Source organism: Coenobita brevimanus, chromosome 51 (genome assembly GCF_032717465.1).
Source record: "Coenobita brevimanus isolate Jiangsu-jjx chromosome 51, ASM3271746v2, whole genome shotgun sequence".
NCBI lineage: Eukaryota > Metazoa > Arthropoda > Malacostraca > Decapoda > Coenobitidae > Coenobita > Coenobita brevimanus.
In genome coordinates, this window is record NC_137004.1 from 1055060 (window position 1) to 1078197 (window position 23138).

A 23138-nucleotide genomic window follows, 5' to 3' on the forward strand; every position below is an offset into this window, starting at 1 on the left:
TTCCCCACTAATATTCCTGTGTTATGATCACAGAATTTGAAATTCAACTACTTTAGTTTCCCTCATCTGGCCTTATAAACAGGACGAACTGATGTATATAATTTAGGATCATGGGATTTGGAGGAATACTGTGCACAGAGTAATACATTCCACATGAAAATTTGGAAAACGTATCATCCCATGTTGACTTCTAATATATCATTGCCACCATATTGTTCATTTTATATAATTCTCAGTGTGAAATAATATGGACTTTATTCAGTGGTATGATGTGCTGAAGGTGCAGAATTATTACTTTATATTCACTGAGATTTCATTGAGCGTCTGGCAGTACAATGCATCCGAAGCAATCAGAAACTTTGCCATCACTTCTTAGGCAAAATGTACCTTAGCAGATATCTTCAGTGCTAGAGGTTCCCCCATATTATGCAGTGCTGTCTGCAGGTAAAAAAAAGTACACTAAAAAGTACTATCATGAGCAAAAGTTAGCCAACAGTCACCTTCTGTTATCCTGTCTTCCATATTTATCATTAAATCCCGAATGTCAGAGTATCCTTCCTTCTTGTAATCTTTTCTTTTGTGTTTTATACTGCTATCATTTACTGTACTGTAAATATATTACAAGTAACACCTTTCATCACCACAGCAAGTAGGGTACTGTTGGCAAACTTGCTGAGTGCAAAAGTATATCTCGGTCCTGAAAATGCTAACTCCTTTACTCTTGTGATGTCTCTTAATTCTATTCTTTCTTCACCTAGACTGTTCAGCTTTGTGGAGACTTTCATTAACCCCTAACGGTCGTTCCCCATTCTGGAACGTGTGTCATGGGGACATCAGTCCCAGTTCCAGAACATTTAGACACTCTATATTCTCAGCCAATGCTCTACAATAAATAAACATAGGACACTGAAACACCACTCATTTTAAAGCTAAAGAGTTGTACTTTGCTGGGTATGGACAGCTTTATGCTAGGGTTAATAGTTTTTATAGGAACAATTATTGAAAAATCGCCTATTTCTTGCGAAGAATGCCCGCTTCTGATGGTTGATTTTATAAACAATGCCCAACCCCAAGGGGTTAATCACTTCACAATGAGAGATCTCCGCAAATCTGATTATAGAGCATGGTAGCTGCAAGATTCAAAAGAAAATTACATAATGGTACTGAAGGCATTAAAGAGAGGAATAAGTGTGCAATGTGAGGATGGCACATCACTACACCTGGCAATCATCAGGGCTAATTACTGGGGTGGTTAGGCCATGCTGGGTGGTGGGGGCACTCAAGGGGTGGGTGGGGGCTGGCATGGTATGTTACTATGCAAGGATCCTAATTCTGCACTTTCAGCACCAGGTCTTGGGACTGGCATCTACCTGGTGCTACACTTTCATAAAAGTGATGTAAATCTAGCTATATTTTAGAGATTTTACCAATATTTTAGTGATATTCAAAAGATTATAGCATTTTCTTTGCAATTAGGCATGCTCTGCCAGATCCATGCCTTCTTTACCCCCCACAGCTGTTGACTCTGTACAGGGGTTTTATTTGCCCTGTATGGAATACAACTTGCATGTGTGAGGGGCTCCCCACACACGGCTCTCCTAAACAAGGTGGAGTCAAACACTTTCTGTTTATATATATTTTGGGGAAAATTATGAGATTTCCAGAACCTGATCCCATTCTTCACATGTAAATTTATGTCAAACTGTTTAGCTGTTTAGCACAAACTTGATTTAGCATGAAGTTCAACATAGCCTATCTCCTGTTACACAGAGACTCCACTCTACTGCTACCAGGCAGTTTCATTAAGCTTAGGTGTGCTGTCAAGTTGTGAGAGAGTGGAATGGAACTATGCGTAACACCTCCCCCTCCAGTTGAAGTAGTGTCTCCAACATTGACTGAAACTGTCTGGTAGCAACAAGAAGAAAAACAGAAATGATATCACTGGATTCAAGGGTTAATTATAAAAGCCTGTTCCCATCTATCACAACATAAACATGAGCTGTTCTATAAAAATCATGAAGTTAGGCAACTCTGATGAGGTGGGCAGGAGGTGGGGGGAGGAGGGTGCAGAGGCAGCCACTTGCAATTAACCCCTTCAGCCAGAGACTTTTTTTTTATTTTTTTTTTTTATTCTTGCCGCCTTCAGAATTTTACTCAGTTTGGGGGATGTATCTGGTGGTGACAGGGTTAAAGAAAGATATACTCTGTATACATATATATATATATATATATATATATATATATATATATATATATACACACACACACACACACATTCCAATCCAAAGTCTCTCCAGTGATGAGTAAAATTGTCAGGAGACAGCAAGAACACAGTAAAACAAAAAGACATCTGCACAGTGAAGGGGTTAAGACCTTCAGTCAGATGACATATTCTTTATTTCATTCTTGCTACTGCACTTCCAGATAATCATATGTAGCTCTGGGAAGATTTTATGATTTAGGGGGTTAGATATAGCTTTCACTGATTCCTTCTCTACAAAAGGTCACTCCAGCGATGAATAACAGTCTCGAAGAAGCAGTAATAAACCAACAAATGACACAACAGACATAAGGAATTAATCATTCAATGTGGTGGCATAATCTTTTGGGCTATTTTTGTTACTTCTAGCCATGTTTATACCATTAAGCGATATTCCCTATTGTGAAAGGGTTAACAGAGACTATGTCTAGCCCCTCTTGTGTGAAAACTCTCCTGGGCTGAACAGAATCAGCTGCAGGTAGCCAAATTAAAATAAAGTATATGCCACAGGACTGAAGGGGTTAAGGGGCAAGGTGGAGTGGTGGTGGTGGTGGTAGTGGTGGCAAGGCAAGACACTGGCATATGTGATGAAATACCTGTGCCGTCTCTGTCTCCTGCTGGGGGGGAGGGGAACACAGGAGAGCTTGTATCACTTTATCACATCACATTGCTACTATGCTTGAGACACTTTGATAAACACAAGATCTTGTTCTACCACTGTAATGTTTGTTACCCAGCAAACCACTTTTAAAACTGTTCACTTGTGGTCTGTATAGCCAGCCAATTCTAAGCCATGGCCCTTAATCCAAAATATTAGGAGAAAAATATTTGCAATAACTCTGACTGCTCTGGATTAAATCTGAACTTCCTAGCAAGGCCATTGATACTGGTTTGGTCCCTGAACCCAGTTAAAAATCCTGGTTATACTCTTGTAGAACATCCACATGCTAAAACCAACCATAAAGATCAAAAGCTTTATATGGTGCATTGGCTTAATGGGTGACAAATGAACTATAATAATGGAAGCTGCCCCACCTGTTTACTTAGGGTCTCTACTCTACTACTCCATACACTTACCCTGTCCACACCTCACACATACTTAAGCTCAATTTCTAGTTAACAGTAGTAGATTAAAATATGGTGTGATTTATTTGTCGCACTTGGTTTAAAGAGAAAGAATTTTGGTTATGACACAGCTTTAAATTATACATAAGAAAGGAGGAACAGTTCCATTAATACTGCTTACCTAAATGGACAAGATCATTTACCAGGTATATTACTGCAGTATATGATAACTCCATCAGTTTTTAGATATATAACTTCAAAAAAGTAAGCAGTATGAAAACTGCAAAAATAAAAATTACCACTACACAGGCAAAACATTAACACTCCACATAATAACTGAAGAGATTAATAAAACATAACCTGCAATATTAAATAGTTATCTTAATTTACAGAAATGTTCATTATCCAATAGCTTAGAATATGCATAAAACTGTAAATACCTGTATATACACATAAAAGAGTACATATGGACTAAGAATGAAAATGAAATATCTTATACAGGATATACATATATATATACATACATTTAACCCATTGGAGCCCAGTGTCCAGGGTACTGGAGAGAACTGGGACTTTTCAAGTCTTTATAAAGTAGGGATCCCCCGGGTAGGGACCTATGAGCTTTGCGACTATTAGCCGATAGGTGGAGGGTGGTACACTTAGTACCCTCCCAGTGCAATGCCTCGCCCAGCACCCCTGGGTTCCAATGGGATATATATATATGAATGATGATTTTGTTTGTGTGTTCTTACCTACCTAATTGTATCTTTACAGGAATGAGTCAAGCTCGTACTTTCCCGTGTCTTAAACCATATTTATCGTACATATCCTTAAATTTGTGAATTGTTTTGGCACACACTATTTCATTCAGTAGTGCATTCCATTGATCAATTGCTCTGTTTGGGAAACCAAATTTCCTTACGTCTTTATCACCTCTCTTCTTATGCAGTTTTTTGCAGTGTCCTCTTGCTGATGCTTCTCCATATGTTAAGTAATCATTTATGTCTATTTTCTCCTTCCCTGATATGCACTTATATAGCATTATCATGTCACCTCTTTTCCTTCTCTCCTGTAGTGTTGGTAGATTCAGTTTATTTAGTCTTTCTTTCGTAGCTTAGGTCCCTTAAGCTTGGTATCCATCTTGTAGCGGCCCTTTGAACTTTTTCAATCTTGTCTATGTGTTTTTTGAGATGAGGACTCCAGACTACTGATGCATATTCCAGGGTTGGTCTAATGAATGATGTTATTATCTTTCTTTGCATGTCTTCATTTATGTATGTGAATGCTATTCTCATATTTGCAAGCAGTGTATATATGTTCCGTACCTTCTCGCTGATGTGATCAGCCAGAGATAGTCTGTTATTGATAATCACACTTAGGTCCTTCTCTCTTTCTGATGTGTATAGGGTTTTATTTCCTAACTTATAATCCCAATCAGGTCTTTTTCCACTTTTACCAAACTTGATTACATGACACTTGTCCACATTGAATTCAATTTGCCATGTATTACTCCATTCATGAAGTTTATTTAATTCTTCTTGTAGCTCTTTACAAGAGTCTGTGTTAGTAATTCTCCTTTGTATTTTTGCATCATCTGCAAACATATTCAGATAGCTCTCATTTCCAGTGTTACTGTTTATATCATTTATATACACTAAAAACATGATTGGTGCCAGCACTGAACCCTGTGGTACTCCACTAGTCACTTCTTTCCATGATGAGTAGTTTCCTCTTAGTCCTGTTCTCATTTCTCTTTTTATGAGAAAATCTTGCATCCAACAAAACAGTTTGCCTCGAATTCCTCCTTGATGGTACAGTTTCCATAAAAGTCTTTGGTGTGGTACTGTGTCAAAAACTTTCTTGAAATCTAAATAGATACTGTCCACCCATCCTTCTCTTTCCTATATTGTGATTGTTACTCTGTCTTAGTAGCTCAACAGATTAGTTACACATGACTTTCCTTTTTTGAAACCAAACTGTCTTTCTGTTATCATACTTTGTTCTTCTAGATAATTTATCCAAGCTTTTCTTATAAGCTTTTCTAATACCTTGCTTACAACACTGGTCAGTGATACTGGTCAGTAGTTGAGTGGATTTTGTCTATTTCCTTTCTTGAATAAGGGGACAATATTTGCTTTTTTCCAAATATCAGGTAGTTTACCTTGACTCAAGGATTTCTTGAAAATTAAAAATAATGGTTTACTTAACTCCTTTGCATATTCTCGTAGTACCCAACATGAAATTTCATCAGGACCACTTGCTTTTCCTCTGTCTAATTTACTTAACTCCTCCTGTATTACTTTTTCTGCTATTTGTATATCTGGTAGTATGTGTGGACATGCATGTTCCACATAGTAACTCTCAAAATTTTTTTCTTCTGTAAAAACTAATTGGAAATTCTTATTTAGTGCTTCACAAATATCTTTCTCTTGTGTATAAGTGATTCCCTCGTCCGTAATGGATTGTATTATATCTTTTACTTTGGTTTTGCTTCTGATATAGCTGTAAAACAGCTTTGGTTGATCACTACTTTTAATTATTATATCCTCCTCAAACTGTTTTTGGGCTTCCCTCCTTATTCTTGTATAATTGTTTCTTGCCTGTTTGTAATTATTATACGCCCTTTCACTATTGTGTCTTCTGTATCTATTCCACAACAAATCTCTTCTTTCTTTTGATTTTTTACATTCTGTATTGAACCAGTTCTGTATTTTCTTATCCGCTTCTTTGTGCTGTGGGATGTACTTCTGTACTCCTATTTCATAAAATTCACAGAATTTTTTATATACAGCATTTAAATCTTGTCCTCTAAGCTCATTTTCCCAATCAACTTCTAAGAAATACTTCTTTAGGTCTTGATAATTTCCCTTTTTATAGTTTAAGCTCTTTTTGTAACTTTCATTGCTGTTAACTATGTCATATGCTATCCTGAAGTTGTAATTTAGTACTGCATGATCGCTTTTGCTGAGTGGAGGGTGATATATTAAACTGTCAATATCATTTTCTTGCCTAGTAAATATTAGATCTAGCACTGAAGGTACTTTGAGTCCTCTTTTTCTGGTGTTTTCCCTCACATGTTGCATTAGGAAAAACTCTTGCACGAGATCCACGAGCACTTGGTCCCAACAGCTTTCTTGGCTAATTATATCTAGAGTATTCCAATTTATATTTGTATTAAAATCTCCAGTTAGTATAATTCTTTCCGATTTCTCTGCCATTTTATGTAGTAATGATCTTAAACTCTGAATTGTACTCTCTGCCAGGTCCTCATATTCGTCTCTTTCCCATGTGTTTGATCTGGGTGGCATGTACAAATTGGTTACAATTACTTTCCCTTCAGATGTGTTGATCTCTACTGCAATCAGTTCTACTTGTGATGGTATATCTAGTTTTATTTCATTGACTTTTAGATTTTTCTTAGTTAATATTATAATTCCTCCTCCTTTTTTTAAATTTCTGTCTCTTCATATATTGTATTCCTCTAAGTTTAGTATGTCATTGGATATCCTTGGTGTTAATTTTGTTTCAGTTAGGCATATTATTTGTGGTTCATTTTCTCTGACATAATCATTTATCTCTAGTAATTTAGATACCATTCCATCCACATTTGAGTACATCAACTTTATCATTGTGTTTATATACTTGTCATGACATGGTTCTACTACCTTCCTCCTTTTTATTCCATCCTGTTTGTGTACCACTTTCATACCTGCAATCCTATTACTTTGTAAAAAAATTTCTTCTTCTCCTCTTCTGATCTTCCCTCATTTTTTGTTTTTGCTTCCTCCCTTTTCTCTTTCAGTAATTCCAGTTCCTCTTGTGTGTGTGCCAATACTATTTTAATAAGTCCTGTATTTGCCTAATAAGTGTATATCATGTCAGTGTACCTGCAAAAAATCTGTAGTGTAAATGCCTGGTAAATACAGTTGTGTTAGTGCTGTATTCCTGGTAAGCATATCTACATGTGGGTGTAGATACAAGGGAGGATAATCACTGACCACTTTAGAGTGTGACACCAGCTGCAGTATGCCGGGCGTGACCTTGGCCCAGAAGTCAGTGAGGATGGCCAAGCAGCTGGTGAAGGTGTCGCTACCTGGGCTGCCTGCACCCTGCTCCAGGTACACAGTCCACAGCTGGGGGATTAATTGGTGGATTTTTTCCCTTTCTCTCCCTCTTAAACTTTCAAGATTACATAGTTATCATTTCACACTGTAATTAAACGTTTTCATTCAGTTTAGGAAAGTCTTCATATTCCAGGTACAATATCTACAGCAGGAGGGGAAGATTTTTTTTTTTTTTTACTTTTTTTATTTTATTGGGAAAAAATAGGTTTGAGGGGAAAACCAAAGGGATGAACCTTGTCCAACATGACTTACCCTAGAGTAAATAAGAACACAAAAAAAAGACAATAGTTATAGTACACCAGTTACCTTATGCTAGGCAATTCCTGGCAAAGAATATGACCAAACTATGAGAAAAAGAGAAGGACAGTAAATAAACATGGGATGAGAGAAACATTGGAATGCTCTATCTTGAGCCTGGAGTCACACAGGAATGAAAGATGATTTTACCTGACCTGAGCCTGAGTAACAAAGGAGAGACCTGCTGTAATCTAACCTAACATGACATAAACCAACAGTTGCTGTTGCTGCCACTGAGTCAACCCTGCAACAGACAAGACTGGTGCAATAAGCAGACCACCCTTACCATATTACTGACCTGACACAAGATGAAGGCATGGAAGAGAGATGACATGTGGAGGACTGATGCCTTTGACTGCTCAGCAAACCCAGCTAGAATCACCTGTAATCAATACATCAACCAGACATTAACCCTTTTAGGCTGTATGATGATGCAGTTTTCACTCTATTCTTACCACAAGCAGATGATTTTGTTAAGCTCCGGAGAGCACCACAGTAATGAAGAGGTTAATGTAGGCATTATCCCACCCTTCCAGTCTGAAGATTCTCCATAATTGAATAAAACTGCATATGAGATGCAAGATTTATCTGAGATATACTTACCTTCGGTTTGAATATTCCCTTACATTGAAAAAATCATGTAAGTGTAGCAAGATTTGTGAGATGTACTTAGCTTGAGGAGGTTAAACCATTTGCTACATTAGCATTTTTCATTTTATTCTTGCTTAATCCTGATGACTTTAAGTAGTTCAAGAGAGGATATCTGAACTATTGTGTAGCCTTCATGAACCACCGCACTAATAGGGTGTTCCCTCTCAGTGAATAATATCACCTGGTGCCAGTAGCAAGAATAAAGTAAAAATTATGTCTTCTGACTGAAGCGACTGAAGCAGTTTTAGTTAGCTACAACTATGATTCTATCAACATGGTGTTTCATCCTTCTCTCCCTCTCTCTCTCTCTCTCTCTCTCTCTCAGGCCCTAAAATATTCTAAAATATATTTTCATTATGTGAGGAGTAAGAAAAATGGACAAGACAACATATCTACTAAACCCAGAAGGTGATCTCACCCAGGATATCCAAACAATAGCAATAATACTGAGTAACCCTTTCAGCAGTGTCTTCCAAAAAGAAAATACTGTAAACATTTACATCCCACAACAGGTTTTCTCAGGACCAGATGATGATAAGTTATACATCAGTGAAGTGACTGGACATGTATTAAATCATCTTCAGCAAAATGACCCATATTTATCAAATGGCCCAGACCAGGTGTCTCCTCACATACTGTGTGAATGTTACAGACAGTTAGCTTCTTCTACAACAAATCATATTTTATTGTACCAGTATCATTTATAAATGATCCAACATGCTAGTATGCATTGACCTTGGTCACCTAATGGCAGCCCTCCACACTGCTTGATCTCTAGCAGTCTCCCTAAAATATTCAATATCTCATTAACTGAATGTTGAGTACCTAATCAATGGAAGTTTGATAGTATATCACCTATCTTTTAAAAGTTATTTAAAAATGCACCACAGATTGCTGCCCAGTAAGCCTAACAACAGTACAGTACTATGCAAAATTAACAAAAAAAATTGTTAGAGATAAGATTACCTTGTTCCTTAATAAGCATAATCTTGTAACAGATATTCAGCATGGGATGCATAATAATAAATTATGCCTTGCAAAACAGGGGAATTATTTGGAGACGAACAGGGAAGTTTCAGGAAGGGAATAGCTTGTGTATACCAGATATTCATCCTTAGGTCTTTAGTGGAAAAGATTTTAGAGAAAGGAAAGAAGTTGTATGCGGCCCTCATGGATTTGGAGAAAGCTTATGACAGAAAGGACAGACAAGGAATGTCAAAAATGTTAAGAATATATGGGGTACATGGGAAACTGTTGAATGCCGTGATGAGTATGTGTGAGGGTGGTAAGGCTGAATGCTGGATTGAAATAGGGATGTGTCATGTATCCATGGTTGTTAAATCTGTATACTGATGGGGTCATAAAAGATATACAAGATAGTGCAATGGATGTTGGAGAAGCCCTAAAGAGAGGGGGCAGCATTTACAAACATCCTATACTGTTATTTGCAGGTGACACTCATCCACTCACTTCTTATTCTCTCTTACTAATCTTTTCACCCCTCTCTTCCTTTCTACATGTACCTCTCTCTTCCGCCTCTCAACTTCTTCCACGGCCCTATTTCTCATCCATTCATTGTATGCTTTCTTCGTTTGTGCCACAGCCTGTCTCACCTCTTCATTCCCCCAGGCTGTTCCTTGCACCCCCCCTCAGTCTTCTCTTCATCCCACGCACCACATCACATGTTGCACATATTTCTTCTGTGAATATCCTGCACACACCTTCCACTTCCCCCATCTGCTCCAATTCATATTTGCCCAATTGTTCCTCCACTTCTCTCTTATATTATGGGTTAATGAGAAACAATATTGACCTTATTTAACATGTCAGAGTATTGACAAAGTTTACTAAATACTCTGGTACATAAAGTAAAATTATATTCACAATGATTGTTAGATGCTAAAAATAGCTAATAATGTATATAGCAAGTGGATTGGCGGTGACTCACTGCATCGGTGTCTCTTGGTACAAACTCGCCCGTGCTGGCTGGCTGTCACCCACCCTCACCTCACAAATCGATTTCAGTGTTGTATTTTGGAGGACTTTCAACCTTATGTCTAGTTCGAAATTGTACCAAGCAACATGCCTGGGATATAAAAAGAAGGGTTAAAATAGTGATATAACATGAAAACTCATGACTGGCTTGAGTGGCGCTTGGTACAAACTCGCACGCAGGGCCTCTCTCTCTCTCTATATGTTTATATCCAAGGGGTGGTTGGGGTTTATTGCTCATGTAATGCCACTCAGGGATGAGTGAGGCTGATCGCTCTCATCTTAAATGTCAGGACCAACTTGCATAGCCCCAGGCTCCTACTCTCCTCATGGGGTAACGTAGGACTGGATTATGGATGGGTGGATGGATGGATGGATAGATGGATCTCTCTCTCTCTCTCTCAATATATATATATATGGGGCCTAATCGGTGGTCAGGCAGATCCCACAAAGTGCCAGCCAATCACAGTGCACTGAGGAAGTGACCCACCCAGCAAGCCAAGCCTACTGCTGCTCTCTCAGTCTCTCCTGTGGACACCATACAGTGAGGACATATCTGTGTGCTCTGCTCTTGTGGACCGTGCAGTGCCAAACCCTAGTGTTGTGACTTAGTCAGTGGCCTCGTATGCCTCGCTCATTGTTGTAATACTGTGAATGACCTTGTGGTCCCTCAGCACTCTTGTCCTAGTGCTAGACTACTGTAGAGTGAGGACGTATGTGTGCATATCTTCCCGCCATCAATGCCAACACTAGATGAGTGCAGTTTGATTATGATTATATTATGAACTCTATTACTGTACTATATGTACTGTATCAATACTGTATTGTATTTTATGCTTAATTTGAATCTTTTACTCGAGTAATACTGTAGGAAAAGTTTGGCATAGAGGTCAAAACAGCTGGTAACACATTATCTGGCTCAATGTTGAATGAATAGTCAATTGGGGGTACTATACAGTACCTAGTGTTCTGCAATATCCGGTGTGCAGGTTGGCTGAATTTTGCTGGATAATTAGAGTTTACTTACAGTACTTCTAATCCAGTTACTATATACTGTACCTTTTCTCTTCCACAGCTCATTTCACCACCTCATTCCACCATGCTATTCCTTTCAACAGTTACCTCTCCCAACCCCACACACCACTTCACATGCAGCATAAAATTCTTTTGTAAATAACTTACTAACACCTTCTTCCTCCTTTATCCAATCCAGGTCAGCTGCCCAATTACTTCTCCATTTTTCTCTTGTACTACACCATTTTTCCTCCTGCAATTTTTCTATTTGCTCTGCAACAACATGCCTCTCTCTGCCTCAGTCCTAGAAAGGGACACCTTCACATGCGGACACCAATATAACGGCAACTCCTCTGCCTGGTGTATACAAATGTCCCTAAACTCCCTCCCTGTCCCCCAGTAAAAGGACGAAGGACTATAGGATGAGGGCAACTTAAGCCTGCAATATGCTGAGTTCACATTTGGCATGAGCCTGGAGGTTCGACTACAGCTACTACTGCTTTCCATATCTCTGTGCATTCATCACGTATGCACCTTTATTCTTGACAGTAAACACAAGGATCAGACATACTACTCCCCAATCACCTATATACTCTAATATTAAGCACAGATCTCATCTGTCAATCACATGCACACAATCAATCACTGATTTATGTTCAATCAGCTTTCCATAGGTATGCCATACATGGCATACCTATGGATCAGCTTTTTGCCAATCATTATCAGAACATTTTGATCATAACCATCACATACACAAATATATTTCCTTTCTTAAAGTCTCACCTGGATGTGGTCAGCAATGTGGCACGATGCTTCAGGAGGTACTGGTTGACACACCATGGCTGACGACCCTCCAGCCAGACACGTGTGAGTCAGTGCACCAAGCAATAGCCATGACAACAATCGGATGTGAGCCACACAGTCAATGAACTCACGTGGGCTGGGATGTGCAAAATAGGAAATTATGGTAAGCCTCACTTAGCCTTCTAAATCCAACGGCACTTTACTTAAGCTGAATTCCTGCTCCTACCAGACATTATACTCAGCTCACAGATTTTGACCAGGTAGTGAAGAAATAAATGGTGGCTATACTGAACCCATCTAGTGTGCACAGTCTATCAAAGGGTAAACAACAATTTGCTTTTATCAAAAACAAAGAAATTACACATAAAAAGGTCAGAAAGAGAGAGAGAGAGAGAGACTGCATTCTCATTTGTCAACCTTAATGGTGATGATGATGGCCACACTCTTAATCTTTGAGTTCAATTATGCATTTTTGGAGCTATTACACCCATGGCACGAGTGGACGGCAGGGTATGGTTTTGTCCTGTGTGTGTGTGTGTGTGTGTGTGTGTGTGTGTGTGTGTGTATTTATCTATTTGTAGTATACAGGAATTGAGCAATGCTCGTGTTGTCCTGTCTCCATATCCACATTCTACCTTTACACACATGAATGTTTTTCTCATGCACCACCTTTTCGTCTAAGTCGTTCCAAATACTTATGTATTTACCTAATATACCTAACTGTGATATACACGGAATGTGCTATGCTCATGGGTTTCCGTCGCTGTTCCTCAATAAGTCAAATTTAGCTTTAAACTTGTTTAAGTTTTTAGACTGGACGATCTCTTTGTCCAGGCTATTCCATAAGCCTATAATTCTGTGAGGAAAGCTATATTTCTTGATATCCTTCAAGCAGCTTGACTTTTTCAATTTCATTCTGTGTCCTCTTGTTGTTCTCTTATCCCATACAAACAGATCTTCTTTGTCAATTTTATCTACTCCCACCATGGTCCTGAACACTGTATTCATGTCTCCCCTCTATCTCCTTTCCTCTAAGGAAGGCAAATCCAGCTTTTCCAGCCTCTCTCTCTGTATGACAGGTCTGCCAGACTGGGGACCATCTTGGTTGCTGTTCTTTGTATTCTCTCAATCTTGTTTATATCTTTCTTTTTGTGTGGGGACCACACTACCGCTGCATATTCTAACCTGGGGCGGATCATGGCCACTATCAATTTTTTCATCATCTCCTCATCCATATAATGAAATGCTAATCTTATGTTAGTCAAGAGTTTATAAGTCTCTCCAACTATCTTGTTAATGTGCTTTTCTGGTGACAAACTATCTTGGACCAGCACTCCCAAATCTTTCTCTTCTCTCATTTTTGTGATTAATTCATTACCCAACAAATAATTCAGTGATGGCCTCCTGGTACTTTTACCTATCTATCTATCTATCTATCTATCTATCTATAGCCCGACGCCCTAATCCCGCAAAGGGTGGCCACAGACAAAATGCCTCCAAGTCGCTCTGTCACCGACCATTTGATTACCCTCCCCCCAACTCACCCCCCCCTCCCTCATATACCTCTCAACTCCATCCCTCCACCTCATCCTCGGTCAACCTCTCCCTCTCCCTCCCTCCACCTCACCTACATACACCCTCTTAGTCAGTCTTTCATTCTCCATTCTCTTCACATGTCCAAACCACCTCAGTGTGTTTCTCCTAATCTTCTCAACCACATCCACATCCACCCCACAGCGTTCCTTCACTTCTTCATTCGTCAACCTGTCCCTCCACGTCACTCCACATGCTCCTCTCAAGTAACTCATTTCCACTGCTCTCACTCTTGACTTGTTCCCCTCTTGCCCATTTACAATATTTTACATTTCTTTACATTACATTTCATTTCCCACATCCAGCTCCAATCATGTATCCTGTCCAGATCCTCCTGCAGCATTTTACAATCCTTCTTAACCTCTACCTTCCTCATGATCTTTACATCATCAGCAAACAGACTTGCATAACTGTTCACTCCATCTGCCATATCATTTACGTAAATCAGCAACATTACTGGCGCCAACACCAAGCCTTGAGGGACTCCACTTATTACTTCCCTCCATCCAGACATCCTATCCTTTATTATCTCTTTCACCTTACTCAGTTCTTCTCTTTCCCTTTCTGAGCTTACTGTCATGAGTTTTTCTTTTACTCCTGAAATTATCATACATTTTTTCTTATCTGCTACATCCCTGACTAAATATTCTCTACTTCTCAGTACCCTAACCACTTCCTTCTCCACCTTTTCCTTGTTTTGTTGTTCTATAATCTCTTTCAAATTTACACTTCTTTCCTCTTGAATTTTCTTCCATCCCTTGTGTTGTTCCTTGATTTCCTTAATGTGCTCATCTTGCATCCTTGATTTTGATTCATACTCATCTAGTTTACTTTTCATCCTGTCCCTTTCCTCTTCCAACCTCTCATTTTCCCTCTTGAGCTGTTTTGTTTCATTTGAGGCAGATTCATTACACACTTTTTATTCTGTAACTTCTCTTTCTTGTTCAGCACTGCGTGTGAATACTTTTTCCAAGTTATTCTGCTGTACTTTGATTTCCTTCTCCTCTTCTAAGATCAGTTCCTGTAGCACTCTAATTACTGACCATACCTTTTTTAACTCCTGGACATTCCTCTCTGCCATTTTCTCCACTCCTGCTATTCTTGTTTGGTTCAGTTTAGTACTTCCTTTAGCCATATCTTCATCGGAAAAGCCCGCAAATTCCCCGCCACCAGATGTAAACAATGAACAATGCCTCTCCGCCACAATGCAACCATACGAAAACTTTATATTTTCACTGCGTCTTGTACTCCTTATGACCGAAACCTGCGTTTTTTTTTTTTTTTTTACTAATGTACAATGACACCACCATTCATGCACTCATTCACATAGTCACAATTGGCTGGTCTCCATTTCGATGCTTACTGAGCGATTATTTCCCCACAATCCACAAAGGGCTCCGTCTCTGTCGGCGACCTGTGTGTGTGTGTATTTATCTAGTTGTATTTACCTAGTTGTGATATACAGGAAATGAGCTACGCTTGTGGGGTCCCATCTCTTTTTCTCATTAAGTCAAATTTTGTTTTGAACTTATTTAAGTTTTTAGACTGGATGATCTCTTTGTCCAGACTGTTCCACAGGTCTTTATGCATCTATATGGAAAGCTATATTTCTTGATATCCTTCAAACAACTTGGCTTTTTCAGTTTTATTCCATGTCCTCTTGTTACTCTCCCATCCCACACAAACAGATAATTTTTATCAATTTTATCTAGTCCCATCATGGGCTGAACACTGTAATCATGTTGCCCCTCTCACTCCTTTCTTCTAGGGAAGGCAGGTCCAGCTTTTCCAGCCTCTCTCCATAAAACAGATCTGCCAGGCTGGGGACCATGTTGGTTGCTGTTCTTTGTATTCTCTTGATCTTATTTATATCTTTCTTCTTGTGTGGGAACCACGCTACTGCCGCATATTCCAACCTGGGGCAGATCATGGCCACTATAAATTTTTTCATCATTTCCTCATCCATGCAATGGAATGCCACTCGTGTTAGTCAAGAGATTGTACGTCTCTCTAACTATCTTATTAATGTGTTTTTCTGTGTGTGTGTGTGTGTGTGTGTGTGTGTGTGTGTGTGTGTGTGTGTGTGTGTGTGTGTGTGTGTGTGTGTGTGTGTGTGTGTGTGTGTGTGTGTGTGTGTGTGTGTGTGTGTGTGTGTGTATGTGTGTGTGTGTGAAGGTCAATTTAAACAGTTTTTTTCCTGACTGAAGCCAGACTTTGTGGTTCAGATACAGGGATGGAAAAGATGAAATGATTCCATCTTGAGAGTAATCAGTCAAAGGTGAAAGTCATAGGGCAAGCTAAAATGTTCAAAATCATAACCCAAACAGTTCTGTTATGAGTTGAACCAATCATTGTGGAGGGTTGAAAGTCAGGCATGGATGAAGTGATTGTTTTGACAATAATCGGTTGAGGATCAAGGCCATAAGACAAAGTGACATGTTTGGCCTTACACCAACTGGGGGGCACAACATGTTGTAATCTCTGGGTGCTCCTTCTTGTATCTTGCTGATGCCAGAAAATGTTATTCCGCTAATAAATATCTCATGTATTCAATGGGTTTATTAATGCTATATCGAATGCATCCAGTTAAAAATGTCACTCCTGAGCTGAATAAAATCATCTGGTGGCAGTAAGACTAAAATAAGTAATGTCCTCAGGTTGAAGGGGTTTATGAGCCAAAAAATTATATTCTACTAGGCCCATTTTTCTCAACCTTTCTGTACAGTAATGGGAGGCATGTCAAACCATGAGAAATACCTGGAAGTGTCAATAGTGCTGACAATGACAATGACTCAACTTTACAATCTACTAACTACCCATACCCCAACCTACTCACCCCTGCTGCACTGTGGTGGGAGGGTTGTTGAGCCAGGGAAGGTACTTTGCAATGGTGCGATTATCACGACTGTTCCCTCGTGTAATCTCCAGCGCCAGGTACTGTGAGATGCCGGCCTTCACCAGTCCTCCCATTGTGTCTTCATTCAGACCCACACTCGTTCGGCAGTTTGACTGTAGAATTCAGAGAACAGACTATGTGTGGTGAGAGAGAATGAGGAGGAAAATGAACAACTGAGAGAAAGGAAAGTAATTCACCCTTTCACTGACATGAGTTCTTATTAAAACCCAAAGGAAGATGAAGATGAAAGAGAGAGAAAAGAATTTAACCCCATCAGAATAAGAATGGACTTGGTATTTATTCTGGCTCAGGCAAGATGAGCTAATGTAGCTCAGGAGGGAGCCCATAAGGTGAAAGGGTCAAAGACAAAATGGCCTGGAGACAGTTCTGTCACTGAAATCCCCGGATAGGTTGTTCTCTGGAGGGAACAGCGTATAGATGCAGCAATGACATGTAATCCACTCTTTACTGAAATCTGATGTACAGTATATACTTGGTATACATTATCTTTTCTTTTTTTACTCTTTTTTCTATGAAAAACTGCCTCCTGAATCTGCCAGTTTCTCCACGATCATAGTCAGGAAAAGTTATGATTTATATGTCAAGAAAAGTTACGGTATTTTGGGACACATCTCTTCCAGTACTTATAATGAGGACTCCCAGTACAGGTATTTGGAAAAATGTAATATAACAAACGAATTTTTATATGCCTTAGTCATTCATATGAGATATATGAACATAGTGGGCAATTTTAATGTTTAATTATTCAGAAATGAGAAGTACAGCTTGATAGAAAGTAGTGATCGCTCAGAAAAACAAAACACATGAGCCTACCTTGACCTTGGTGAGTGTGTGAACATCTGCAATGAACTCCAGTGCATCATGGAGGTGTGAACGCATGCACTCAGCAGCACAGGTGTTAGGCAGGTGGTGGATGTCATGTAGGTCACGCGGTAGGTCACTCACTACTGTGTTGCTGCCCAGGGTACCACCACTGTCCTGTACAAACACACACTCTTACACAACTTCACAATACCGGTAGAAAATGCACTAATTCTCTTGAATACTGGTACAACAGAAGGGGGTCTCGCCGGAAAATTCTCTTAGGGCAATAATTAAATAGCTACGAGAGAGAGAGAGAGAGAGAAAAAAAAAGTTTGATGAGAATGGTGGTGTATTAACAGCTATTTGGGAGGATTTACTGTGACAAGATAATTTTATTATGCTAAAAGCAAAAACAATAAAGCAATATAGTTATTTGTCGTGTTAAATGCACAGATAAATATTGTTTAGAGTCCTCAAAGAGATACTGTATACTAGTTATTTTTCCCAGTCAGCACTTTCACTGCATGGAACAGTGGAGTAATGCATTTTTTTTCATATGACCACAAAAAAAAAAAAAAAAAAAAAAAAAAAAAAAAAAAAAAAATAACCATAAAGGAATCAGTGATCAAGAAGGTTTCATTGTACAGTGCTGTAAGTTCAAGTCACTGATCATTAAAATTTGGTCCTACAAGGATGTGATTATATCCAGATTTGGTACCAAAACCACTTATACGAGAAACTTATCTAACCTGAACAACAAGCTGAACCAGGAGGACAAGGTTGGTGTCGGGGATGGAGGTCTTGAACTTAAGTGCCTGAACCAGCTCGTAAACCACCAGACGTGGCAGCAGCAGCTTGTCTCGTTCCTGTTAATTCATGGATGACAGTTATAATCTAAAATTAACTTTTGGAAATATTTAATTTAGAATTAAATTAAAACATTAATGTCTTCCATTTCTTATGCTGTAACTGGCTTTATCTGCTCAGTTTATGTGAAGAGCACCAATAAAGAAAAATAATTCCACAGCACCAAATGGCCATGCCGATGCTAGTTCTCCTACCTTTTCTTCATTCTCTTTCCTTGTTCCTGAATTTTATATTAGCCCATACTTAAGTCAGAAAAATGTCATGATGATGATGATGATGATGATGATGATGATGATGATGAAGATCATGATCATGATCATTATGACAGTGATGTAGTAAAACTACTACCAGCGAAACACTGTGAAGTCTACTTCTCATCCCACAAATCTTAATAATCCAATCCATTCTACTATACTGTGGTGGCAAAAACAGCATCCTAGATCATCTTAGCTGTATTCGCACTGGCTTAGGAGATTTTGTACTATCTCTTCCTCAGTGAAATATTTTACACACTGCACCACAGTACATACATACATACATATAAAAACACCAACCTTCCTCTTAAACAATCCTCGTATTAAGGTTGCATAGTACAGCGGATGCTTTCATTGGACTGGAAGCTAAGCCAAAGGCAAAAACCAGCCAATTACTTCCCAAAAGCTGCTGGAAGCTATTAGAAAAAGAGCTTTGTAACAAAGTGGGTGGTGAACTGAATGAGTGGAAGGATATGACTGATTAAGTGTGTGTGGATGACAGAATAAGAAGGTGTGTAATGGATGCAAGAGTGTAAAAGGTTGGAGGAGTGGACTTTCTGACAACAACTTGGTGGTGGTGAAAGTTAAGGGTCAAATGTAATGGAGGAGTTGAAAAAAAGGACAGGAAGAAGCAGTCCATACAAGGAGGGTAGACAGCTTGCAAGAGCATGGAAAAAAGGCATCTGACCACCACTTTGTGGTGGTGAAAGTTATGAGTCAAATGTAATGGAGGAGTAGGAGAAGAGAAGAACAGGAAGAAGCAGTCCATACGAGAAGGGTAGACAGCCTGCAAGAGGAGGGAAGAAGTGGATGAGCGATTGGATAAATAGGATTTGGAGCAGCTGGGGGATGTAGAAGGGGTTTGAAAGATATTCACAGAAGAAATCTGTGCAGCATGTGAGGTGGTGTATGAGGTGAAGAGAAGATGAAAGGGGGTGCATGGTAGAATGACGAGGCGAAACAGGCCGTGGCACAAAAGAACAAAGCATATAGTGAGTGGATAAGAAACAAGGACATGGAGGAAGTTGAAGAGAGGAAGAGAGAGGTGAAAAGATTAGCAAGAGAAAGAAGAGAATGGATGAGTAATTTGGAGGGAATCTGAGTGTAAAGTGGAGGGAAAGTAAGAAAATATTCTGGAAAAAGGTAGAGAGTTAGACAGGGCGATAAAGAAGTCAGTCAGGAAGTGAATGAAAAAAAAAAAGCGTTTATTGCCAGTGGAGAATGGAGAAAAAGTGAGAAGGAGAGAACACTTTAAGAAATTGTTGAAAACAGAGAATGAAAGTAATGTAAGTATAAGTGGCTGGGGAATGGCTAGGAGTAGGAGGGAGGTGAGAAGAGAAGAAGGAATCAGTAGGATGGAAGCAGTGGAAGCAATGACGAAAGTCAAAATGGGGAAAGCCCCAGGAATTGATGGAGTGTGTGGTGAAATGCTGAAGCATGGGGGAGAGATAGTAGTAGAATGGATGTGGAAGATGTGCAGACTGGCCTGGGAGGAAGGTAGAGTCCCGGAGGACTGGAAGTTAGGTATAATTACTCCCCTGTACAAAGGAAATGGGGAAAAAGAAGTGTGTGGTAATCAGAGGGGCATTTGTCTTCTTAGTGTAACAGAAAAAGTATATGGTAGGATACTTATTGGCAGAGGTAGGGAAATAACAGAGGAATTAGTTGGAGAAGAAAGGGGGGGTTTTAGGAAGGGGAGAGGTTGTGTAGATTGGATATTCATTCTTAGTCTTTAGTGGAAAAGGTTCTAGAATAGGGAAAGAAGTTGTGTGCAACCTTCATGGATTTGGAGAAAGCATATGACAGGATGGATAGACAAGGAATGTGGAAAATATTAAGAATATATGGAGTAAATGGGAAACTGTTGAATGTCGTGAAGAGTATGTATGAGCGGGCTATGGCTGCAGTGCATGTGGACAGTGAACTGAGTGAATTTTTCTGTTTGAATGTTGGATTGAAACAGGGATGTGTCATGTCCCCATGGCTGTTTAATCTGTATAAGGATGGTGTTATAAAAGAGATAAAGGTAGAGCGGTAGACGCTGGAATGACCCTAATGAGAGAGGGGAGTGTTTCGAAACTCCCTGTACTGTTGTTTGCAGATGATACTGTATTGTTAAGTGAAGACAAGGGAACTGCATGACTAGGTGAATGAGTTTGGGAGTGTGTGTAAGAATGCCACTCAGGGATGAGTCACTCTCATCTTGAATGTCAGGACCAACTTACCTAGCCCCGGCCTCCTATGCTCCTCATGGGGCAACACAGGATTGGATGATGTATGTATGTACAGTATGTTTTTTTTGGTGTTTAGCATACTTTGGATACTCCTATGTGTGTTTTGATGTCTAAATATGGCAGTTTGACCTGAAGACAGTGCCAAACTTAGGAGGGGTACTGTATGTACAGTAGTGCATAGGTAGGGTGTTTTTTGGTTTTCAATGTTTTTGTGCATGGTTTTCTCGGTGTTTAAAATTATTTTGAATATTCCTATGTGTGTTTTGAAGACTAAACATGCCTGAATGACCAGAAAACACTACCAAAATAAGCAGAGGTACTGTACAAATAGGTTAGGTATGGGTTGGAAGTTGGGTGTAGGTAGGGTCTGGGTATGGCAGGGGGGATATTGTTCATTATCCAGATACTGCCACTACCTGGACATGCCTTTGGCTCTATTATGTCCGATAACTGAGGGAGTACTGTATCAGGAATGCGTTTTAGTTGTTTGCTGACAATTTAGAATGTTTACAGTGCATGTGTTTATGCATGAGGTACTGTTGGGTGAAGAAAACCAGTCTCCCGGTCGGGGGAACTTTGATATTAACCCCATCGTCAAAATGAAATTGCTTCTGTACATAAATTAACAGTGTACTAAACAGTACATTACAGTATTTTACTATTAGGAACCTCTATTAGCTGTTTTTTGATGCAGAGGTTAGACAGTGGATAAGTGTTACAGGGTGAGGATTTAGGGGCTCCTAGGGGGTACTTTTGCATAACCCGGCATTTTGACAGTATTCAGCAGGTCATTGGTTCTACTACATTGGATAATCAGGAGTTTTTTGTACACTGAAGCTGCTACCATGCAGACTTGAGCCAATGCTGATGAGCTTAGATAAAAATTTAAAAATTAACTGGGAGAGGTCCAGAGACATTTGTCAATGAGGCCTTCTGTACAAAAACCATCTAGAAAATAAACTGAGAAAATAAATTTATGACCTTAGTGGGCTCAAGGAGTGGCAGCAGGATAGCCAAGGAAACAATAATTTTAATTAATGCTGTAAATTGGAAATGAAATCTGAGATGTGGTACATTTTCTGAGATTCAGGCCATATTCATCAGGCATCAGAGTCCACTGGTTGAATAAATGACATATAAGCATGGACAGTTTGTACTGGGTAGAGTGGATGGGAAATGGCACCTTCTTGTAAGGGTAGGATTGAGTCTGGTTTTGCTTTAAATGTTTACAATTTTCTCAGGAAGCTCAGACTGGGAAAAAATGTCACTCCTGATAAATTTGGTTTAAAATGCACCAGGAATGGAGACTTGCAACATCGTGTGTAACTCAGAGACCCTTGCACTAGATGCTAATGTTGTTAAAAACAGAGCCTTATACAAGAGCCAAAATTCATCAGTGATTGAGAGGTACATCGGTGATGTGGAGGCACACAAATCTAAGATGTGATGTAGGTACCAATGGGGCACTAGGTTCAACAAGGTTATGTACAAATTGGAGAAGTCCTTCCAGAGAAGGGAGACTAAATGGTCTGGCATGAAGATGTTGTATGCATGTTGTAAGGAAGTGGATCCTTCAGAGCAGTGTAGTGTTTTAAAAACAGTGCTAGGCTTGAGCTTTCTGTAAAAAATAAGTGTCCCAGATAATCTACAAAAGGACAGGTTGTCACTGATAGAAATTCTTAGATGCAACTGGATGGAAAGACACTAACATGGCATCCACCAGGAATCAAACCTCCACATTAACCCCTGTGCCTCAATGTGTCAGTTGCATGGGAACATCAGTTCACTGCAAGGGATGGCTCTCCAGGGGTGGCTGCTGGCTGCAGCTGAATGGATCTGCTCAATCAAACTGACTGGGGTAGCACAACAATGACTGAGCAGCCATGGGAACACTACACAGACTTGTCTCACTCTAACACAGATACTCTACTCACATAGATGTCCACCTTCCCGAACACAAGCTTCATTACCATCATAAAAGCTCTAAACTGCACTCAGCAGTTTTCAGTCCACATTGTACACACTTAAAACCTTCCATGATCCCTCTCTGATTCACATCATAATTATATTTCTCCTGTATTCATCAGTGCTATAAATACCATATAATCCTTTTCACAGGCCTTCTTCACTATCTGTCTCGCTGCAAATACTTGATCCATGCATCACCTACAACCCTGTGCATCATTCTCCAAGTTTTTTTTATATATTCCATACTTTCTCAGTGATAATTCTTCCATTTACCTTTCCTGTATCACTCAATAG

General features: G+C 39.5%; 1 protein-coding gene across 1 annotated transcript in view; it reads right to left on the bottom strand.

Annotated features, from left to right (window-relative positions):
* The window catches only part of unc79 (UNC-79 domain-containing protein), a 384753-nt gene that overhangs the window by 12600 nt on the left and 349015 nt on the right, over positions 1–23138 (bottom strand). The window contains 7 exon segments of the mRNA XM_080272838.1: positions 2857–2877; positions 7324–7458; positions 8045–8128; positions 12187–12343; positions 16637–16809; positions 17531–17695; positions 18271–18387. Of these exon segments, the coding sequence (XP_080128964.1) occupies positions 2857–2877; positions 7324–7458; positions 8045–8128; positions 12187–12343; positions 16637–16809; positions 17531–17695; positions 18271–18387 (852 nt within the window).